The sequence below is a fragment of the Pezoporus flaviventris genome, unplaced genomic scaffold, assembly GCF_033815535.1.
Source record: "Pezoporus flaviventris isolate CSIRO_AGI_PZ_B2104156 unplaced genomic scaffold, CSIRO_AGI_Pfla_v1 ptg000013l, whole genome shotgun sequence".
Lineage (NCBI taxonomy): Eukaryota > Metazoa > Chordata > Aves > Psittaciformes > Psittacidae > Pezoporus > Pezoporus flaviventris.
In genome coordinates this window covers 36,195,489-36,216,680 of record NW_026892561.1, presented here as the reverse complement: position 1 = coordinate 36,216,680, position 21,192 = coordinate 36,195,489, and the positions used below count along the sequence as shown (strand labels likewise).

General features: G+C 45.6%; 2 protein-coding genes across 2 annotated transcripts in view; one reads left to right on the top strand and one right to left on the bottom strand.

The window, feature by feature from the left end:
• LOC133268942 (probable cation-transporting ATPase 13A5) overlaps positions 1 to 20,414 on the top strand; it is a 34,644-nt gene extending 14,230 nt beyond the window's left edge. The window contains exons 14-30 of the mRNA XM_061452798.1: positions 1,362 to 1,512; positions 2,825 to 2,908; positions 3,999 to 4,155; positions 5,547 to 5,664; positions 6,277 to 6,401; positions 6,551 to 6,714; positions 7,255 to 7,377; positions 8,169 to 8,248; positions 9,222 to 9,264; positions 10,106 to 10,215; positions 10,939 to 11,035; positions 12,940 to 13,012; positions 13,581 to 13,755; positions 16,046 to 16,236; positions 17,714 to 17,802; positions 18,694 to 18,774; positions 19,477 to 20,414. Coding sequence (XP_061308782.1) covers positions 1,362 to 1,512; positions 2,825 to 2,908; positions 3,999 to 4,155; positions 5,547 to 5,664; positions 6,277 to 6,401; positions 6,551 to 6,714; positions 7,255 to 7,377; positions 8,169 to 8,248; positions 9,222 to 9,264; positions 10,106 to 10,215; positions 10,939 to 11,035; positions 12,940 to 13,012; positions 13,581 to 13,755; positions 16,046 to 16,236; positions 17,714 to 17,802; positions 18,694 to 18,774; positions 19,477 to 19,677 — 2,062 coding nt within the window. The 3' untranslated portion in view covers positions 19,678 to 20,414. The remainder of the gene's footprint in view (positions 1 to 1,361; positions 1,513 to 2,824; positions 2,909 to 3,998; positions 4,156 to 5,546; positions 5,665 to 6,276; positions 6,402 to 6,550; positions 6,715 to 7,254; positions 7,378 to 8,168; positions 8,249 to 9,221; positions 9,265 to 10,105; positions 10,216 to 10,938; positions 11,036 to 12,939; positions 13,013 to 13,580; positions 13,756 to 16,045; positions 16,237 to 17,713; positions 17,803 to 18,693; positions 18,775 to 19,476) is intronic.
• Positions 1 to 21,192, bottom strand: part of PLAAT1 (phospholipase A and acyltransferase 1) — a 118,487-nt gene that overhangs the window by 94,655 nt on the left and 2,640 nt on the right. The window lies entirely within an intron of this gene.

Genomic DNA, 21,192 nt, shown 5'->3' with positions numbered 1-21,192 from the left:
AGGGGTAATGGGTACAAACTGGAACACAAGAGGTTCCACTTAAACTTGAGAAGAAACTTCTTCTCAGTGAGGGTGACAGAGCACTGGAACAGGCTGCCCAGGGAGGTTGTGGAGTCTCCTTCCCTGGAGACATTAAAAACCCGCCTGGAGACATTCCTGTGTAACATTATCTAGGTGTTCCTGCTCCGGCAGGGGGATTGGACTAGATGATCCTTCGAGGTCCCTTCCAATCTCTAGCATACTGTGATACTGTGAATGAAAAAAACTAATTCTTTGCGAGAGGAAAAAAATCACACTCCCAGTACTTCCACAAAGGACAGAGAGAAACTTATTATCTGATGCAAAGTAATGAGAAGAAATTAGTAAGTGTCAACCAATGAAGGTTTCCCAGTAGAACCAAACCTCACACACATAGTACAATCTCTTCGTGGGCCTCTGTGCATCAGAGTGCATCAGAGAGGCCATGTGCACATTGAAAAGGCTTGCAGCCCACCAAAAGGCAGACAGTTCGTAGCAGCACCAGAATGATTTCCACCAATGCAGCCTTGCAGGTGGTATCTGCTCACAAAATCAGCAGAACAAAACTAGATCCATATATCAGAATAAATTCACGGAATAAAAAAATCCATGGTATCAGAATGTAAAGCTCTCTTTGCATACATGTTCAGTCTGCACCTAGCTGGGAACCAGTGCTGGTGGCTTGCCAAAACACAAGGAGGAGCTATTACTGTCTGCATGGATCTCATTAGCCTATTCGCATAATTATTCTTTTTTAAACGGTCCCATTTTAAAACTAAGATTAGCTATCAACTAAGCTGAATGCCACAAAGCAACAGTAAAGGAATTTAATTTGACTTACAAAATAATCTCCCGCATCACTTCCTGGGTCTGAGAGGAGGCTGTCGGTGCTTATCCCAACCTTGGTGTGTGCACAGTACCATCCAAGCAGATGCACTCCCTTTCCATAGGGCAGCTTCACAAAACTTCTAGGACATATTGCCAAACTTCTTTGAGATCCATGCTGCAAGTTGTTTCCTCTCTGATAGCGTCTTCTCTGATTGGTCTGTTACCAAATAGCAATTGCCAAGCACAATTCCTGTGTCAGTCCCTCTTGAGTGTTTTATTGTCTCAGTTACTTTGTATCAAGTTGAGCTACTGCCAATCAGTTACTGAGTCCATTTTGGCCTCCTGAATGCGTCCAACCTGTTAATCAGAAGGATGGGTAGGACATAGTGTTGCTTGCAGTTACTGAGCTTGGCTCCACTGAATGCAGCAGAGCAGCACCTGTAAGCACTAGCTTAGGACCTATGTCTCCATGTCCCTCTTACAAGTGGTCCCACTAACCTTCTGCTTTCAATCAGGTTTCAGAAAGTCCATAAATTCCCATCCAGCACTTCTCTGCCCTGGGGACCTCTGTGTGGAGCCATGGCAACCTGTCATTCACTGGTCGTTTTGGATAAGAAGATTCAGGGAGATCCACTGGACCTGAAAATGTTTGAGGGCACGCACTGGGTAATTGACACGCATCCTCTGCACACATCCAAAGCATGGACACTGCAACCCAGCCCATGAGTATTTACTCACAAGTCATGCTCAAATACATGCCTATAGGGGGAACTCCTTTGCAGTCCTGGTCCTAACATCTGGAATTCACTATTTCTACTAACCTCATGACAGATTTGCAGGACTGAGGCTGCTTTTTGGTAGTCCAGTAATCGCTTTCCTTGGGGGCGCCTGCATTTGCTCTCTTAATTTGATTTGGGAGCACTGGAGTGTACGGAAGCAGAGGGGGAGGAGCCTAGTTGCTGCTTGCTAGAAGCAGATGATCGGTCCACTGATTTGCCATGTGGTTCAGAGAGAGCAATTCAGCCAAGGCACACCCAAGTTTTTATGCCCTTATGCTAAAGGCTGTCACCCCTGATTCGCAAAGGGACATCGCTATGGAGAAACCAAGGCTGGAGCCTCCAGCTGAGTGAACAGCAAGTCTTGGAGACCTGGGGAGGAAGTGAGAGATTGAGGCTTGGGGTTCATCCATAGGGATGGAGAGTTGCTTTGGTGGGAGCAGAATGCGAGGAGGCACGAGAAGGGAAGGGGCAGCTCCTCTCCCTTACATGTGCTTGACTGGAGGGGTTCTGTGTCTCTGCAATTAACAGCTTTGTCATGTTTTCTCCTTCAACCTTTTGCTCGAAAGAGATTAATCAATAAGTAGAACAGATAGCAGCTCTTCCAGCAGCACTGTGGAAAGGCATAAGACTGGTGCTCGCTCCTGTGGGAGATAGCAGAAGGGGACTTTGAGGGTGAATGAACCTTGGCAGCACATAAAGTAACAGAGTTGGAGGGCTAAAAGCATCCTATGCTGAAAGTTACCACCCTGTTTCTGTACAGAACATCAGTGAGAGTCTTTTAAAAGCAAGAGAATGGCAGACAAAACCAGCTAGATAATTATTTCCCTTTCCCATCATCATTGATTTGGCATTAAATGTATGTGGAACTTTAGAGAAACCACAGAATTTGACATAGGTTCTTACTCTCATCAAGTCAGAAGATTCAGGGCCATGTAGGCTTCTGCAAGGACAAGGCTGTAGGGAGGCTGTCACTGATGATGGATAGGAAGACCTGTTGGATCATAACAAAATACTTCTACAACTGGATACCAAGAGTAAGAGGGAAACATGATGCCATGTGCTGTTGCCCCTGCTTTAACAGGTGTGAAGGAAAAAACCAAACAAACAAACCCCCCCCCCCCCAAAAAAAACAAAAAAAACACAACCCCACAACAAAACAGTACCAGAAATATCAGAAATATTTTTTTTTTCTTATACAGGTAGTAGAAGACTCCAGCATAACTCAGGACAGGTCTGATGCTCTCAGCACCTGCATCGTTAGACCAGGGCCAAAGGCCAGCAGTGTAAGTCCTGTTCTTTCTGAGAATTAATATTCTGTGTTTTCAACCTGCAGAAAATGCAAAATCTTGGCACACGCACTATTCATTTACATGGCTAGCAGCTGCAAAATGCCTTTCAGCCACTCTCGGTACTGTCTTGCATCTTCCCCCAGAGCAGACCTTCTGGAAGCTTAGAACCAGAAAAACAAATTCTGATTAAACTGGAGATGCTACTCCTGAAGTGGCACCTAAAGCTTTTCATGGGCCTAAAAGCCCCTCATTTTCAACTCTACAATTTGTACTAATTAAATGTACAGAGTTCTCTTGAGTCCTCCCTCTAGAAAGTTGCTGTCAAAATGAATGCACACAATCAATTTAAGTGGAAACTAATACAGAGAGACCACATAAATGGAAGAATATGTCTGAAGTATGAGGTCATCTGCAGGAGAAAGCGATGTGAGTAAGGAAAAGGCATTACATTGAGAAGCATAGATGTGGGTCCATAAATCCTGCTGGTAATGGTCATGCAACCCTGCTAGCAGATTTATCAGCCTCACCCCAAAGCTTTACTCCTCCTCTTTAAGTGTTCTGCTTCATCCTTCCACTTAGAAGGCCCCTTGGGAAACTTTGTGTTTTGATAGTTGGAAATTCATATGTTTCCAGTCCAATTGACCCAGACAGCTTCTTCTCAATGGAAGGTGTGTGATTTCTATTACTACCACCAGCAAGACAGTGCTGTGGCACAAGGAAGTCAGTCTTGTTTCTAGGATGTCTTTGTTCCCACGGTAATGTACTGTAACTCATCAAATTTCAGTTCCCAGGACTGTAGATGCAGGAATATTACATTAATATGTGCTTATTAAGAGAAAGGCTGGGGAAAAGCCTCAAAACCATTGAGCTTCCTTGTAAGTATGCTGGGAAGGCAGAGCTGTTAAGACAGCGGTTCCTAAACATGTAATCAGTGATCTGATCCGATAGCCAGAAGACAACAACAGTCTCCTATTAATAGTAAGTCACCTTAGCAAGAAAGACTCAAATGAGCTAAAATTCAGAATGGATTTGCTTTGTATAATCAGTGACTCAGGTAACATTTCATTTTCCTCACCTCTTCAAGGCTCCCACAGAAGGAATAGCAATCCTACATCAATTCCCATTTTCTTCAGCGCTGCAGAGAATGTCTGTTGTTTCACAGAAGATAGGAGAGGAACAGTATGACCTGTACATGAAAGGAGCACCAGAAACAGTGTCCAGCTTTTGCAGACAAGATACTGGTACAGAATTGGGAAAGGGGGACTTCACACACTGTTTATTTGGATTGAATCCAAAACAGAGCTTATGTTGAGGCTGAAATCCCACTGGCCACACTGCAACTGCATGTGTATGACTCTTCCCAAAACCAAGCTTTCGTCTTATTAAATTTCATTAGTTGATTCTACAAACAAGATTTCACTGTTTGTTTGTAAGGTAAAGATTCATGCAGCCCAACATCTAGTGAGATGCACAGCCTGAAGTTCAGCCACAGTACACGCCTTAGCTAACTTGCATCACCTGAAGATATAGTACATAAATAATATTGATATACCAAAATACCCAGAGCATATGTAGAATCGTGGTAATTGCATATGTCACAGCAGGTGTGTTGTGCTCTACAAGTTCTCAAATTTCCTCCTAATTTATTGCCCTGTAAATTCAGCATTGAGTTACTGACCCAGCTCACAAAACCTCAGTAATGGAAAAATTGCTGTGGACATGCAAATTACTGTTATTAGGGATAATTGGTATTAACACTTGAGCCAAGACTTCTATCTTCTCTCTGGAAGTAAACATAGGCTTTTCTTTTTTGTATGTGAACAATATTATAGATTTGTATACAAATTTGTCTACAAACTTGAAACTCGGGTCACATTCTCTGAATAGTTCAGAAGGATGCCAAACAAATGCAGTCTAATGTGGCCCTGTGGTTTGTTATTTCAGATGGCACTGACCTGAAAACAAATTAAAATGGTTTTGAGGGACAATGAAAATATTTAGTTTAGAACCACCTAAGATCTAATGACACAAACCTCCAAACAAGCCAACACCAGCAAGAAAAATGTCTTCAAAATGATATTCTACTTTCTCAGGTTTCTAGATAGCTCCTTTTATTCTGTCTTGATTGTTTCTATATTGATTACAGCTTAATGAATAATTAGGTGCCACACTGTAAAGCTGTGATTGCAGTATGTAGTGAATACAAAATACTGCAAAGTTAAAAGGAACTCTTGGCTTTTAGAGTCACAGGAATGAACAGAGAATTGAAAATTTAGGATTTGGGAGAATTCTCACATTAAGGCATAAACATAAAAACAGTTTCCTCAGTCACTCAGCATGTACGCAGTAAAGCTTAGGACAGAATTATGAAGTCAGTTATTCATCTTCTGCTCAGTAATTCATCTTACCTACTACCTGCACCTTAGCATGCTTTTAAAAATATAAAAAGATGCATAGATCACTTATTTGACAGTCAGTTATGCAGCGTTGGTACAAAGCAGCTGACTTCTGTGAAAGGCTACAGCATCGTAACTAAGGCTATAATTTAGTTTAAAGGACAGGCATTTAACCCTAGAAAAGCAATCAGCAAGGATGGAATATTCTAACCATTATATTTTTTTCCTGTAAACAGTCCCAGCTAATTTCTTAAAGGAGCTTAAGACATACACAAGCCAAGGCTTCAGAGTCATTGCCCTGGCCCATAAAGTTCTAAACCCAGGAAAGGATGTAGACGTGAGCAACCTAGAGAGGTAAGGTGTGCTGATAAGCCATTGGTATTGCTGTGGGGCTGCTTTCCTATCGGCATGTACGACCTGCCCTAAAACACCCTGCCCTGACCCAAACCTTCCCCTCCTCTCCTGCCAAAGTAAGCCTCTTGGGAAGCTGTACCATATACTACCTTCTTTTCAGCAGATGGCAATTAGATTGTTAATCGCCTGCTCTACTACTGTTCTTGCAAGGCTCACGGAGCTGAACTTCAGAGTCTGTTATCAAAGGGTAATGAAAGCTGGTTATTGTGCTTCCATATGGCAGCACATCGGGACTGCAATAGTAATTCTGTACGCCATAATCTGTGGGTTTCAGCCAACCACTTGCTGCAAATCCCTGTCCCTCTGCACATGCATCTCTGCTGCATTGATCCTTCCTAGAGAGAGCAATATTGCAGATCAGCAGCTTGGCTGAAGCTGCAGAAATGTTGACACTTGTTGAGCACTGCGTGTCTTGAACTCCTAGCAGTTGTGTTGCAGAGCAAGCATTTCTCACCAAGCATGGCTTTCCTGTTGAACAAAGACCACAGGCAGAACTTGCTCTCTGTGCCATCCATGAGAAACACCAATGTGTGTTTTCTTCCTTGCTCCAAGAGAGGACGCAGAGTCTGAGCTGGAGTTCCTGGGCCTCCTGGTGATGGAGAACCGTCTGAAACAGGAGACAAAGCCTGTGTTACAGCAGCTGGCTGCCGCCCGCATCAGGAGTGTCATGGTCACAGGTAGATCCCCTAGGCTCTTCCTGTGGCCATGCTGGCTGTTGCAGGGCATGCAGAAGAGATTCACTCCTCCAGCATCTCCATTGTCTCTACCTGGACTGCCACCGGGCTACGGCCAACTTGAGGAGCCTGCCTCTCCACTGTCCTTGCAGGAGACAACTTGCAGACAGCTGTCATGGTGGCCAGAACTGCGGGTATGATTCATACAGGCAGCAAAGTCATCCTTGTTGAAGCAAGAGAACCAGAAGGCTCAACTCCCGCTTCCATTGCCTGGCGATTAGCAGAAGACTGCGAAGCAAACACAGCTGCTCCCCATGTAAGCACAGCCAGGGATGATCACTTTCCAGAGCCAGGAGGAATTAACAAAGCTTTTAATGTCTAGTAACTGGCTCCTTGCTGAGGATTTGGAAGTAGCTCTGAGGAACAGAGGAAACCTAGGAGATAGTTTGTATCTACCCCAGGATATATGGAGGTGTGCAATGGATGTGTTAGGGTGAAATAATTAATCCAGTGGTTCTTCACTCAGGGCAACATGCAAAATAACTATACAAATAACTGGCAAGGCGTTGCAGATGCAGTGGTCACTTCAGTCATGCTTGAACTATGCAGAATTACACGTACTTGTCTGTGTGACTATTTGCTGGGCCAAACCTCAGTGTCTAAACTAGCATCCGGTGGCTAACAGAGATTAGTTATGTGTGGAAACACAGCTAGAAAATCAAGTACTGCCAGGCATAAAGTTTTACAAAAGAATGCTGCAGAAGGCTGTGTCCCTGATTGCCTGGTGGGAGGCTGACAAGGTGGAAGTCAAATGGCATGTTATGACCACATTTGAAAATAAATGTCTTATTTCTAGGAGGTACATAATAATACTGAGCAAAAGATCACCTTGGAAGAAGAAACCTGCAACTACCATTTTGCAATGAATGGAAAGTCCTATCAGGTTATTATAAAGCACTTCTACAGCTTGCTGCCAAAAGTAAGTTCAGGGGAAAAAAAGCATTTACTTGTCCTCCCTGTTTTATTAAATGTCAGTGGCGTTCTGGCTGGAGAAAGGTGGGGTTTTGTCAATAGTTGTAATGCCACTTCACAATTTGACAGCTTTGGTCAGCCTCCCACCATGCCTCAGGTTTAACCTGAATAGCTTGCTTTCAGCCTCTTAGACCTCAGATAGCAGGGTTGGCTGTGGTGCTGATTGCAGCTGTGCAGCGGAGTTACTCCATGGTCACCTTCTTAATTTCAGTTTAATTAAAAACACCAGTCCCATTCCTATGTGCCACTACCATAGCTGGCAATGGGGGCACCAGGAACAAAAAATGCCCACATACAGCTGCAGAAATCTTCAATTCCTGTCACCCAGTCCATAAAATAGCTGGCACTGGGACAGATTTTTGGATTTTATACTTTCTGGCCATTCACATAGGAGAAAACACAGGCTGAGCAGTGTTATTGCTGCTGTCATCAACCATCTCTTCTGCACTTGGGAAACACTTATAAAGCCTTGCTGCTTTAAAGGCTCCTGAGGAGCACATGACGATTGCTGGCTTCCCAGCACCTCCTGCAGAACAGGCAAGGCAGAAAACAGAGCAGGATAAATCTGGTGTTACAGGAAATCCGAACCCTAAGGGTAGCAAAACCATGGTAGTGTTTGGGAGATGGGATTAGTGTTTTGCAAGTGTCAGGCACGCATCAGGAAGGCCCAGTACTGCCTTGGTGGCGCAATGGAGGCACAAATACCTGCCCAAGGCAACTTGCTGCTCTTTGTTGCAGATACTGGTGAATGCAACTGTCTTTGCTAGGATGTCTCCTGGCCAGAAGTCCAGTCTTGTTGAAGAGTTTCAGAAACTTGAGTAAGGCTCTCTTTTGTTTTCTTGTTGAAACAAATCAGTAACACATTTTCCTGAAGTCTGATTGTTTCAGCTAGTGCTGTTTCAGGCTCATCTTTCTGACCCTCCCTTCCTCCACACATGACCCCTGTTCACATTCTTTGTGGCTGCTTTCCTCCCAGTTCCCCTACAGGGATCCCTGTGGATCAGGAATACCTGCACCCCTTGCCCAGACACAGCCACTGCTTCTCTCTGGTGCAGTACAGAAGGCAGAATTAAATGAGGTTGAGGGAAAAACACAGTGGCAGACCCCTGTGTACACAAATCACTCCCATTCCCAGCATGGCTGCTGGTGCTGTCCTAGCTGCAGCAAAACTGAAAAAAACACAATTTAGGAGCTTAATCCCAAAGATGCTCCTCCAGGACTTTCCAAGAAATGTTTCCTCCCCCCAGCAGGACTCATGCTTACAGTGGATATTACTTGCTAAGCATAATCAAGACATGATTATCTTTCTGAAAAATAATCAGTTAATTTTTGGTTATGAGGTGCTTCCTCTGGGGATGAAGTTCCCTGTCCTCTCAGAGGGACTTCATGTAAGGTGGTTTGGGAGCTGCTGTTACTATTTCAGCAATTCCTGTGCCTTTAGTTCTACAAAGACAGTCGAGGAGAAAATGCTGCTAAAAGCCAAAGCTGTTGCAAATGCACACACCCTGCTCCCTTTCTGTGGCCCCTGATACCAAGGGGAAAATATTGTCTTGAATTAAGTGGCAATGTTCCTTTCCCGTTAAAGCTCCTTTCAAAACTTAATCCTAGTTTTGCTCTGTGTACTTCACCCCAACCTCTCCCCATATACATCTTGTCCTCCAGAAACATCCACTGTCTTCTTGGCAGCGGTCCCTGCTCTGATGTACCCACAAGTGCTGAGCTAGTGGGTGCTTCACTACAGAATCAGCTACATGCAAGACTTACATGTTTTCCTTCTTTTTCCTACACCAGTTACTACGTTGGTATGTGTGGTGATGGCGCCAATGACTGCGGGGTACGTAGGACATCATTTCCCATTCTTGTTAAATTTCCTCTCCTTCAGCCTTAGGAGTGCTGTAATGAGAAGCCATCCAACATCACTTGTCACCAGCATTTCCCAAGTTAGTCCGTGGGTATGCTCCATCAGCATGTCACTGTAAAATACTATCTACACATTTTTTTATAGTAATGTATGCAATAACAGAGGATTATTGTTTCTTTGTCCTCAGAAATAGGGCAAGAGACATTTTCCTTATACATCTCTTACACAATTGGAAATCTAAGGGTCTTAGCCATAAAAGTAATTACTATATTACCTATTATAATAACCTATTATACATTATGTCTAGTAAATGATATATACTGTATTCTGATATTATTATAATAAATATGATATGGCATTATTATTTTAAAATAATGCATGAACTTGCTTGTAAAAGTTGTCTATAGTCTACACCTGAATGCTCAACCAGAGGTGACAAGGCCAGCAAGCTCATAAGAGAGTAATAAAAGAAATACGAACAGGACTTTGCAAGGAATAGAAGGGAAATAAAATGGTAATTTAAATAATAGCTTAGCAGACTGTTTAATAGGAAAGGTATGCACAAACTCCAGTACGGGAAACTGCATACAGGGTAGTTCAAAGGATTGTATTTACAAGGTAAAATGGGATTAAATGAACAAAAGAAATATTTAAGATCCAGGGAAGAGAAAGGATGTGGGAAATGAGATCAACTGGGCCACAGAATAGAGGAAGATCAGTTATAAAGGACACTTGAAGCAAAACTTGTAAAGCAGAAATAACTGCGCAGGGTGAGAGGAATGTCTCTTCATCTTCTGACTCCCATGGGTTTCAGGCTTTGAAAATGGCTCATGCAGGGATATCACTGTCAGAGCAGGAGGCATCAGTGGCCTCGCCTTTCACCTCCCAAAACCCCAACATCCAGTGTGTGCCGGAGTTGATCAGGTGAGTTGGCTGGGTGCTGCCTGGTGCAGTTGCGGGCTGCTGCTGCCTGCTCTGAGCTCAGTGTGCAGGGCTGTGGGTAGGAGTGTGCTGCTCTCGTAGGTGCTGATGAATCAAACTTAATTCCTCAGGAACTACATAAAATATAACAGAAGAGGTTTTCAATTGGTTTTGATCCTCGAATTCCAGTGCCGGGAGGGTTTTTTTTGTGGTTGTAGGAGAGTATTGCCCATGATGGCTGGTATTTTTGGAACAGGTGCAGCAGCAGAGTTGCATGAAGGGGCAAGTTTTACAGTGATCACAGAATAGATTTGCTTGCCACAGCTTTAAAGTATATATATCCATATGCTGCACACAGTCATGGAGCAGCCAGTATTAATGCCATTCAACCAAATGTAAGTGAAGACAATTACCTGTTTGTGTAGTATTGTGCTTCGTTCTCAGAACAGTTTGAGCAAATTAGTAATGAAAAATCAACAGCTTAATCCAGGTATTAAATTTTATGTGCAGAATAAAACCAAAGAAACAAAATACTGCAGATGAAGGGTAATTAAGTGGCTCTGCAGTATCTTAAGGCCAAAATAGTTGTCTATGGAATTTGAATTGTTTTCTATTCTTCTTAGAGACCCTAAACACACATCCTAAATGCAGAAATTGTCTGTAGCACTAAAAGACAGCACTGCAGCTGTAAGTGGGGATTTTAGTTTTGTTTTGTGTTTTGAGCAGGGAAGGTCGAGCAGCTTTGGTTGCTTCCTTTGCTGTGGTTAAATACCTGACCCTTTATGGCCTGATTCAGTTTGTTGGTACGGCTCTGCTGTTTTGGGTAAGTGTTTCATGCTCATCTTTTATCTGTACACTTTGCTCACCATAGGATTTTATCTTTAGTGGCATTAGTCATCAGAGAATAACAGGCATACAGGGCTTCAAGGAATAATAAAGATGTGAAAACCTGGTAAAGGGTAGATTGATTGTAAGGACCTCCAAGATCATAGAAAAAGTTCAGTGATAAAACTTCATCTCTTCCAAAAGAAGAAAGGGAATTAGAAGGGGGTGAGTCCTGCTTAGCTGGTTGGTGGAAGCCCAGGACCAGGACTTCTGTAAAATGGGAGCTCTGGGAGAGCAGCTGCCTCTCTGCTGGAAATGCCTGAAAGAGAATGTCTCAGGTAGATGAAGGAGGGTAGTTAAGGAAAAACTACCATTGTGTATTACCATTATGTGATGAATCTTCTAAAATTTTAATACTTGAAAAGAAAAACAGGGAAGGAAATTCATGTATAGACTTACCCTGGATCACCTCTCTTGCCCAGTTCATGCACATCATCTGTGCACAGTTCCATGGAAGGTGAAGGGCACAAAGCAAAATGAACTGGCATGAATCTACAAGGTACAGCTGAGGCTTAGTGGCAAACAAGGACCACTGGTGTGTCACCACATGGGAACAGCTTCTCCATCCACTAGTCTGGGTAAACCAACTTTGTCCATGTCCCCACTACCCAAAGACATTTCAAACCTGGCACAAAGTAAAACTCTAGCTGTCACTGCTATTACTGTGGGATGGGAGTGCATGACCTGGTCTAACTGGTCCAAGCAGCATTGGTATCTGCTGCAAGAACGGTGAAAAAACATTCAAATGCAACATTCAGACACTGGGTCCCCCACAAGTGCTATGAATTATCAAGGGGTTTCATGGGACCCCTATACTGGAGGGAAGGAATGCCATCCAGAGGGACCCTGACACACTTGTGAGGTGGGCTGATGCCAACCTTATGAAGTCTAACCACGCCAAGTACAAGGTCCTAGACCTCAGTTGGAGCAATCCCAGGCACAGCTACAGGTTGGGCAGAGAAGAGATTCAGAGCAGCCCTGCAGAGAAGGACCTGTGGGTGTTGGCTGATGATAAAATGAACATGAGCCTGCAGTGTGCACTCGCAGCCCAGAAAGCCAACAGTATCCTGGGCTGCATCAAAAGGAGCGTGACCAGCAGGTCGAAGGAGGTGATCTTGCCCCTCTACTCTGCTCTTGTGAGACCTCAGTTGGAGTATTGTGTGCAGTTCTGGTGTCCTCAACATAAAAAGGACATGGAGCTGTTGGAACAAGTCCAGAGAAGGGCCACGAGGATGATCAGGGGACTGGAGCACCTCCCGTATAAAGACAGGCTGAGAAAGTTGGGGCTGTTGAGCCTGGAGAAGAGAAGGCTGCGTGGAGACCTCATAGCAGCCTTCCTGTATCTGAAGGGGGGCTATAGGGATGCTGGGGAGGGACTCTTCATTAGGGACTGTAGTGATAGGACAAGAGGTAATGGGTTAAAACTTAAACAGGGGAAGTTTAGATTGGATATAAGGAAGAAATTCTTTCCTGTGAGGGTGGTGAGGCACTGGAATGGATTGCCCAGGGAAGTTGTGAATGCTCCATCCCTGGCAGTGTTCAAGGCCAGGTAGGACAGAGCCTTGGGTGACATGGTTTAGTGTGAGGTGTCCCTGCCCATGGCAGGGGGGTTGGAACTAGATGATCTTAAGGTCCTTTCTAACCCTAACTATTCTGTGATTCTATGACCCATCTGACAGCTGGCAAGCTGGGCTTGCTAGCTCTCATGGTATTGCATCAGGGCTATGAGGCTGCTGTTGCTGGCATGACATTGCTCTGAAATAGCATCGGGTGCTGCAGTTTGTACTGCAGTACAAGTTGTCATCAGTTCTCAGGTGGTGCTGCCTTTGCTTTTCTTTCCAGCAACTGCAGATCTTTGGGAATCGACAGTATTTGATACAAGATGCCGTCATCACCCTTCTGGTTTGTCTAACAAGTAAGCAGCCTGGGGAAGCCACCTGTGTCTGAGAGCCTGAGTTATAAATAGCTGACTTCATTTCCCAATAAAAATTAAAATGAAGAGCCACATTCTGCTGTGTCAGTAACATCATAACAACTGATGCTAGATCAATCTCTAGGGCCCAGGGATATGAGATCTGGTCCATAGCTCGAAGCTCCAGAAGTCTGTAAGTAACCGCTAGGGTTTGGATGTGAGACTTGACTGGAAAAGGAACAGTTGCTTTGGTGACTGCTATGGGGCTCCTGTGTGTCTGTCATGAGACCCAGTACAGCTCTTAAACTGCTGTGGAGATGCCCACGGATAGGATTGTATTCCTCATCTTCTCTGTGTGTTTTCCTAAAGGGGGATTCAGAGAAGTTTCAGGTGGAAAATAATGAAGATAATAGCCATTTCTTGTCTGCTTATTAGGGCCAGGTTTTGCAACTTTCACCTGTGATAAGCAGATGAGTGGGTCTGCTTGTGGCTCTGCTTGCCCATCAAGTACAGAGGGAGAATGCTGGTGGGCTGGGTTGCTATGGACTGTATGCCTCTTGTTTCTCTCCAGTGAGTTTGACTGAAGCCTATCCAAAGCTGGCACCTTATCGCCCTCCTGGCCAGCTCATCTCTCCTCCATTGCTGTTCTCCATCATCCTCAACGTGTGTTTTACCATAATCATGCAAACCTGTGGCTTCCTCCTGGTGAGGCAGCAGCCCTGGTATGTAGCACTGGCCAGCCAGAGGTAAGGCTCTCTTTTTTGTCTCTGACTTCAAACTTGCAGATCACATTGCTGCTACTTAGGGGGGACACTTCAGCCTCACTGTGGCCTGCTGCTGGGCACACCACAGAACCCGAGTGGGGCAATTCTTCCCCCCCCAAGCCGTGTGTGTACTCAGCAGAACACTGCCAAGACAAAATTAAGTTGCTGCAGATACCGCACTACAACCTCGAGGACCAGTCGGACGCCTAACGTGGTTTTCAAGCACCGCCTCTGAAGCACGCAGGACTCTGCCCCCGGAAGTGCAAGCTTCGCTGGCCGTCCCTCCGCTCCCCTGTACTGCCCGCTCTCGGGGTCAGGCCCCACAGCAATAACCAGCCCCTGGGCCGGGCTCTTCTGGGACCTAGCTCGGCTTACGAAACAGTTACGAGGCTGGAAGCCGCAGCCGCTTGTGTCTGTGAAAGATGAAAAGTCTCCCCATATTCCAGAGCTGAACTGTATGTTATCACAGAATCCTAAGGGTTGGAAGGGACCTCAAAAGATCATCTAGTCCAACACTCCTGCAAGAGCAGGGTAATCTAGAGTACCTCACACAGGAACTTGTCCAGGCGGGCCTTGAATATCTCCAACGTAGGAGACTCCACAACCCCTCCTGGGCAACCTGTTCCAGTCACTCTCACAGTAAAGAAATTTTTCCTGATGTTCACATGGAACCTCCTATGCTCCAGTTTACACCCATTGCCCCTTGTCCTATCACTGGACATCACTGAAAAACCCTCGCTCCATCATCCTGACACTCACCCTTTACATATTTGTAAACATTGATGAGGTCACCCCTCAGTCTCCTCTTCTCCAAGCTAAAGAGTCCCAGCTCCCTCAGCCTCTCCTCATAAGGGAGATGTTCCATCCCCTTAATCATCTTTGTAGCTCTGCACTGGACTCTTTCAAGCAATTCCCTGTCCTTCTTGAACTGTGGGGCCCAGAACTGGACACAATATTCCAGATGCGGCCTCACCAAGGCAGAGTAGAGGGGGAGGAGAACCTCTCTTGACCTACTAAGCACACTCTTTCTAATGCACCCTAGGATGCCATTGGCCTTCTTGGCCACAAGGGCACATTGTTGGCTCATGGTCATCCTCCTATCCACCAGGACCCCCAGGTCCCTTTCCCCTTCACTACTGTCCAGCAGGTCAGCCCCCAACCTGTACTGGTACATGGGGTTGTTCTTCCCCAGATGCAAGACTCTACACTTGCCCTTGTTGAATTTCATCAAGTTCCTCTTCGCCCAACTCTCCAGCCTGTCCAGGTTTCGCTGGATGGCAACACAGCCCTCTGGTGCGTCAGCCACTCCTCCCAGTTTAGTACCATCAGCAAACTTGCTGAGGGTACATTCAGTTCCCTCATCCAGGTCGCTGATGAAAATATTAAACAGCACTGGTCCCAGCACCGACCCCTGAGGGACTCCACTAGTCACAGGCCTCCAGCTAGATTCTGCCCCATTGACCACAACTCTCTGCCTTCTTCCTTCCAACCAGTTCTTGATCCACCTCACTACCTGATCATCAAGCCCACACTTCCTTAGCTTATCTATGAGGATGCTGTGGGAGACAGTATCAAATGCCTTACTGAAATCAAGAAAAACCACATCTACTGCTCTACCATCATCCATCCACCTAGTTACTTGCTCATAGAAGGCTATAAGGTTGGTCAAACATGACTTCCCCTTGGTAAAGCCATGTTGGCTGCTCTTAATGACCTCCTTATCCTTGATATGCCTAGAGATGGTGTCAAGAATAAGTTGTTCCATCACCTTTCCAGGGATGGAGGTAAGACTGACCGGTCTATAATTACCCGGGTACATATGTATATGTTATATATATATATTGCACCTAGATTATAATATATATTAATGCGCAGCATACCATCATGCAGAAATGAACCCATGGGGCATGAGGGGCTTCAGTGAGGATGCTCCCAGGTGCCAGAGCTCAGCCAGGACCATTTTCCTGTTGCTGCACACATGTACCGCAGGGCAAGTGTGCCAGAGTGGTGTGCAGACAGCTGGGGACTGCATCTTCATAGCCGTTGTCTCTCAAACATTGCTGCTGCTGGCCACCTGCAAGCTGAGATTTTGGCACAGACCAGAAGATTAAGATTTTTCATTTGGCTGGTTTGTTTGTTTATTTTGAAGTTTCACTTCAGTGGCTGTTACATGGTTATTACAGTAGGCTGGGTTAGAAAGAAGAGGGAATTGCTGTTGCAGCTCTCTGTTGCTAGACAGAGCAGGAACAAAGTGCTGCATGTTACCTTACAGACACTGCTCTCCAGGGAACCAGACCATGTCCAACAGTAGCCCAGGTGGAAACAGTACCAGCAGCAGTTCCCAGAGCAATGTACTCAGTTATGAAGACACTACATTGTGGCCGCTGTCCTCTATCAATTGCATCATTGTGGCCTTTGTCTTTTCCAAGGGAAAGCCATTCCGGAAGCCCATCTACACCAATTGTGAGTAGAGCTGGAGTAACATGTACTCCACGGACTCCTGTTCCTGCCTCAAAATAACCCTGGCAGGAGAGGCTGCTAGGGAAGGGGTGTTGTGGATTTTTCTGTATCCACACAGGTTACTGGCATGTAGAATAATTGTTAGTATATGTGAGCTCCTACTTCTCAATTTGAAAAAAGCTCAGTAAGCACTACTTATGTTAGCTCCTTCCTTGAGATAAGAGGCAGCATAGCTGAAAAAGCAGACTGCATCTTGGTTTGGAAAATGTGCATTCCAGAAGATGATGTACTGGATTTAGTACAGAACTGTGCATTATTGTCCACACAAAGAACATGAGGATCAGATACATTTGTTTCAAAATACATCAGAAAATTTCCTCTGAGATTCACAGTCTTATCTTGTTTGACTTCCATTCCTAGTGATGAGAGAGAAAAGCCTGTGATAATATCACTGCTAAAATCCTCTCACAATAACCTTTTTTTTTCCTGAGTTTTGCAGAGATGATGTAGCCCTTCTATCCATGAGTTCACTGGTAGCTCCTTTGCAATTGCAGCATTTTTTTCTCATGGATGAGAGGGCAGGAGGTTGCTTCATCTTAGCAGAGTTGATTTTGTTAAGGATTTTGTTAAAAGGCAGGTCCCAAACCTGTTTCACAGAGCATTGATCACCTGCAGAAGAGAGGCAAGAGCAGAAAAAAGCTGCCCTGCAAGCAGCCAGGCTGAGATGGGACAGAGGACTCTGTCAGCTGAGAAATCTGCATGTACTTATCTTGTGTTTTATCCCCATACTGGGGCAGTGCCTGGGAGGAAGCAAAGGACAATTCCCTTGGTTTTGCCACCCACTCAGCAGCCTCTAGTCCCTGACAGCAAGAAGGTTGCCAGGAGGCTGTTGGGAGCTATTGACCCAATCTGCCAGATAGTTTTAAGATGCTCAGTTCCTGGTCACTGCCAGGAGTTTGGCACCTCTGGATGTCTGAGCTATTTGCCATCACTGTGGCCTCCTGCTCCTTTGGAAAACGATGCAAAGCCAGACAGACCCTTCCTGTGAAAGGCACAGGAGTAGCCCACCTTTGTATTCTGTTGGTGCAGAAGTAGTGGGCTCTTCTGGAGGGGAGGACAAGCAGCCTCTTCCACTGCTGGTGCTCCAAGCATGCAGCTGAGCACATGGAGAAGCAAGTGCAGGAGGAATGCTGGTGTGACTCACAGCAGTGCCCCTTTGGGGCAGTTTTCTGTGGCTGTATAAGAATCAGGATGTGTCGAATCACTTGTGCAAATAAAAAGTGTGGGTGGTGAGCTTTGCAACAGGCTGCTGGGGAGTAGCTCAGTTCCCTAGTTCTTCTTTTAAGGAGGAGGAAAAGAAAGGCACTCTACATGATAGCATTTTTATAACATTAGCATTTGGGCTTCTGCCAGCATATTTGCTGAGTTTTATCACCAGACTCCCTCCTTCCCAGGGCCACAAATGCTCTTCTTTCCATAGATGTATTTTCAGTGCTCCTGGCCCTCCAGCTTGCAGTCTGCCTCTTCCTCTTCTTCGCAGACATTGATGCTGTGTACAGTGGAATGCAGGTAAGCACAAACTAAATATGTATTTCCTTCTCATCCATGAATTTTGCTGGCCCTTTACCTAAGCATACAGAGCAGAAGCTACACCTGCAGTTTTGTAAATTAATTTGCTGATCTGATGGTGATTGGGCAGCCCTTTCAAATGTCTCTAATATCCCTCTTACAAGAGCTTCATTAATGAGGTAGACCTCCTCTTCTCTAAAGACTGGGCATCACCAGGAGAAGAAAAAGTGCTTATAGCTTGCTGGGCTTTTCTGACTAACAGAAAAGGCACAATAGGGTGGATTGTGGTTTTGCACTGGAGGAGGCTTGTTGGCCAGAGAAGCGAGTGGGCAAGGATTGCTGCTGCCACCCCCTTCCCTAGGAGAACCATGAACTTACATGGGGCCAGCTGCTTCAGCCCTCCTGGGCATTCAGCCAGGGCACAGTGCAGGCAGCTGCCTCCAGCTGTGCTGTGCAACATCGGGAATGGCAAAGCCCTTAGGATCATCTCCAGCCATCCTGCAAATGATGAATTCAGAAGGGGCCTGCCATTAGGGCAAGCATATACAGAGGGAGAGAAGCCACACATCGTGCATTAGCTGCAGCTCCCTCGAAGTATTTGAGCACCGGATCTTGACCCAGGCACTGCATGTTTCAGCACTGCATGTCAGCACATGCATGTTTCAGCACTGCATGTTTCAGCAATAACTTAAATAGCCAAGATGAGTTAGGCAGCTACATGCCATGGGGGATCTGGCATCAAACCTTCCAAGATCTCTGTGACAAGTGTTATTTCCCACTGCCTCCTCCATACTTATTCCTGGGAAAACTCAGCTTCTCAAATCATTAGGAACAGATACAAATCTTGGCAAGGCATTTAAGCCTAATTGCTGTTCATATCTTTTCCAACAGTTTCTTTGCACTCCTCTCATCTGGAGAGTTTACGTCTTACTAATGCTCTTGGTCACCTTTTGTGTTTCTTTCTTTACAGAGGTGAGTGCCTTTGTTTACCTACCTGCTCCCTGGGGTGAACAGGAGGAGCCCTTTGTGAGGTCTTTCTACCCCATTTACAGCTGCAATGTCCTGTAGAAGCATAAAACTTCAGGCTTTTTTTTCCCCTTAAGACTCAATGTGTGTCAGTCAGATACATTTTATGCAGCCCCAGAGATGATTTAGACCACATCTCAAGTCTTTAGAGAGGGAGTGAGCGGAAGTGCAGCTGCCTGGGAAGAGTCCACGGCAGCATGGGCCAGGTGCTTGGCAGTGATTTTGAAACAACCAGTTCCCTCTTGACCTACAATCAATCAGGCCAGAGACTACACGGGCTTGTGGCATTGGAAACTGCAGTAATGACTAAGTCCTGAAGTGTTCTGTGGACTGAGGCTGGCTGTATGCAGCACCAGGGATAGTCCCCGGCAAGAAGCAGCAGTGCCTGGTTGTCCCACAGCCTCAGGAGGAAAATCTTCCCCCTTGATTATCCCCATCAGCTAAACCGAGATCAGTGCTGTCCTGACAGAACTGAGCAGAGCCTTCGTGTGGATAAGGAAGGTGGCCTTTGTCAGCTGTGCACACAGCTGCCCAGCGCCATGGGGCTCAGGGGTCTGTGCATGTAGCAAGGGATGGCTTTTGTCCCCAAGTGGTCCTCCTTTCCAGTGAAGCACAATAACACTGACCCCGCATCATGTCACTCCACAGGACATTATCTTGCAGAACAAGCACCTCTGGCTGTTGATTAAAGCCTGGTTTGGGTACCAATCAAACAGCCAGTACCGAAAATGGCAGAGGATGCTGCAGAGGGATCCCAACTGGCCTCCTGTAAACACAGAAGACTTCGCAGCAAAAAGCACAGATGAGATTTACATTAACCCCACCTACGAACACAGTGACAAGGACTAGGTGAGACCCTGCAGCTGGGTGTGGGACTGCACAGTGCTGGTAGCTTCGCTGGCTTGCACTGAACAGCCTGTGTCTGCATCCTGTGTGTGCTAGCTTCACATGTTTGAAATCCCTGCATAAACCCACCCATTCAGGGGCCCCTGGCCCTGTGCTGGCTGTGCCTAGGGGACAGGCAAGGTTTATTCTCTTGGCTGCTAGTGAAATAACAGCCTTGACTCTACTCCGTGGCAACAGCAGTTCTTGGGCCTTGCCAGCAACTCCTACAAAGACTCAAAAATACTGAATACAGCAAAGCAATGGCTTCTGCTGCTCCATGTCACACTCTCACTCCACGTTTCAGTCACTGCTCCACCAAATCCTGTCAATGCGCCCATCAGGCTTGAAGGAACGCAATCCAGAGTAAGTCTTGACTGCACAGAGGAGCACGTGTACAATTGCAAAATCCTGTGTTTAACGCAACATTGCAGCTTCCAAGAACTCCAAGAAAGTTCCCCTGATGAAGCAATTCCAGTTTTCTTGCATCGCAGAATGATTACAGATCACATTACAGATGTGAGAGGGTGCCTACATTGCCCTCTCACAGCTATCCCTTGCCAGTTCTTGCAGGCATAATGCTCCAAGTATACGAAAGGTTAAAGCTCATGGATTGCTGTGAGACCAGGCTGAGAAGGCTGGTGAGGATATGCCCTACTTAAGGCTGGAAAGGCCAGCACAACTGCTGCATACATGACACACACGCCCCCACCCCCCTTCCAGGTCCTGCCCTGTGTTTGCTGTCACGCAGCAGAAAGCAGGGCTAAGTCTTGGCTTCTCACTTTAACTAGGTCATGCCAAGAAGCAGGGAGTTTAACCTGCTCCAGCACATGGCTGCTGGATAGGTACAAGAGATCGAGCCCCTTTGTACTTGCTCAAGTGGTTCAACCACCTAATTAGTTTAGCTATGAAAGATCTCTTGGTTACACTTGCAGGAAGAAAAAAAAAAAAAAAAAAAAAAGGACTTTCAGTTTTATTATGCTTTCTCATATTAAAAAAGAGTGACTTTATTTAAATGTAGTAACAGAGGGCACTACAAATATGACCAGAAGTCTTGGTTTTGTTATTTCAAACACTGAAACAACTGATGTTTAAAAAAATCCCTCTGATCCCTTTATGTACGTGTTAAGAGCAGACAAAAACCAGCAAGCCTCTTACAAACAGCTCTTTTGCTGCCATCTCTTCTTACAGTCCAGGCAGTTGCTTGTGGCAAAAGCCACACAGGATTTTATTTCTTACATGCCATCTGTAAATAACATGGTTCTAAACACATCAGCCTCATGCTCCTGGTAAAAAGCAATAAATCACACTTTTCTAAGACAAGCCACATGTCAGCTTTGCAACACTGAAATAGCAGGGCTCTGTACACAGGGAGATGGGGTATAGGTGCTGCATAGCTCATTCTCTAGGTACATCACCCACAGCACCGCAGGGCAAAGGCAGCCTTGCAATCCATTGTGATCTTTAAACCTCAGTGCTTTG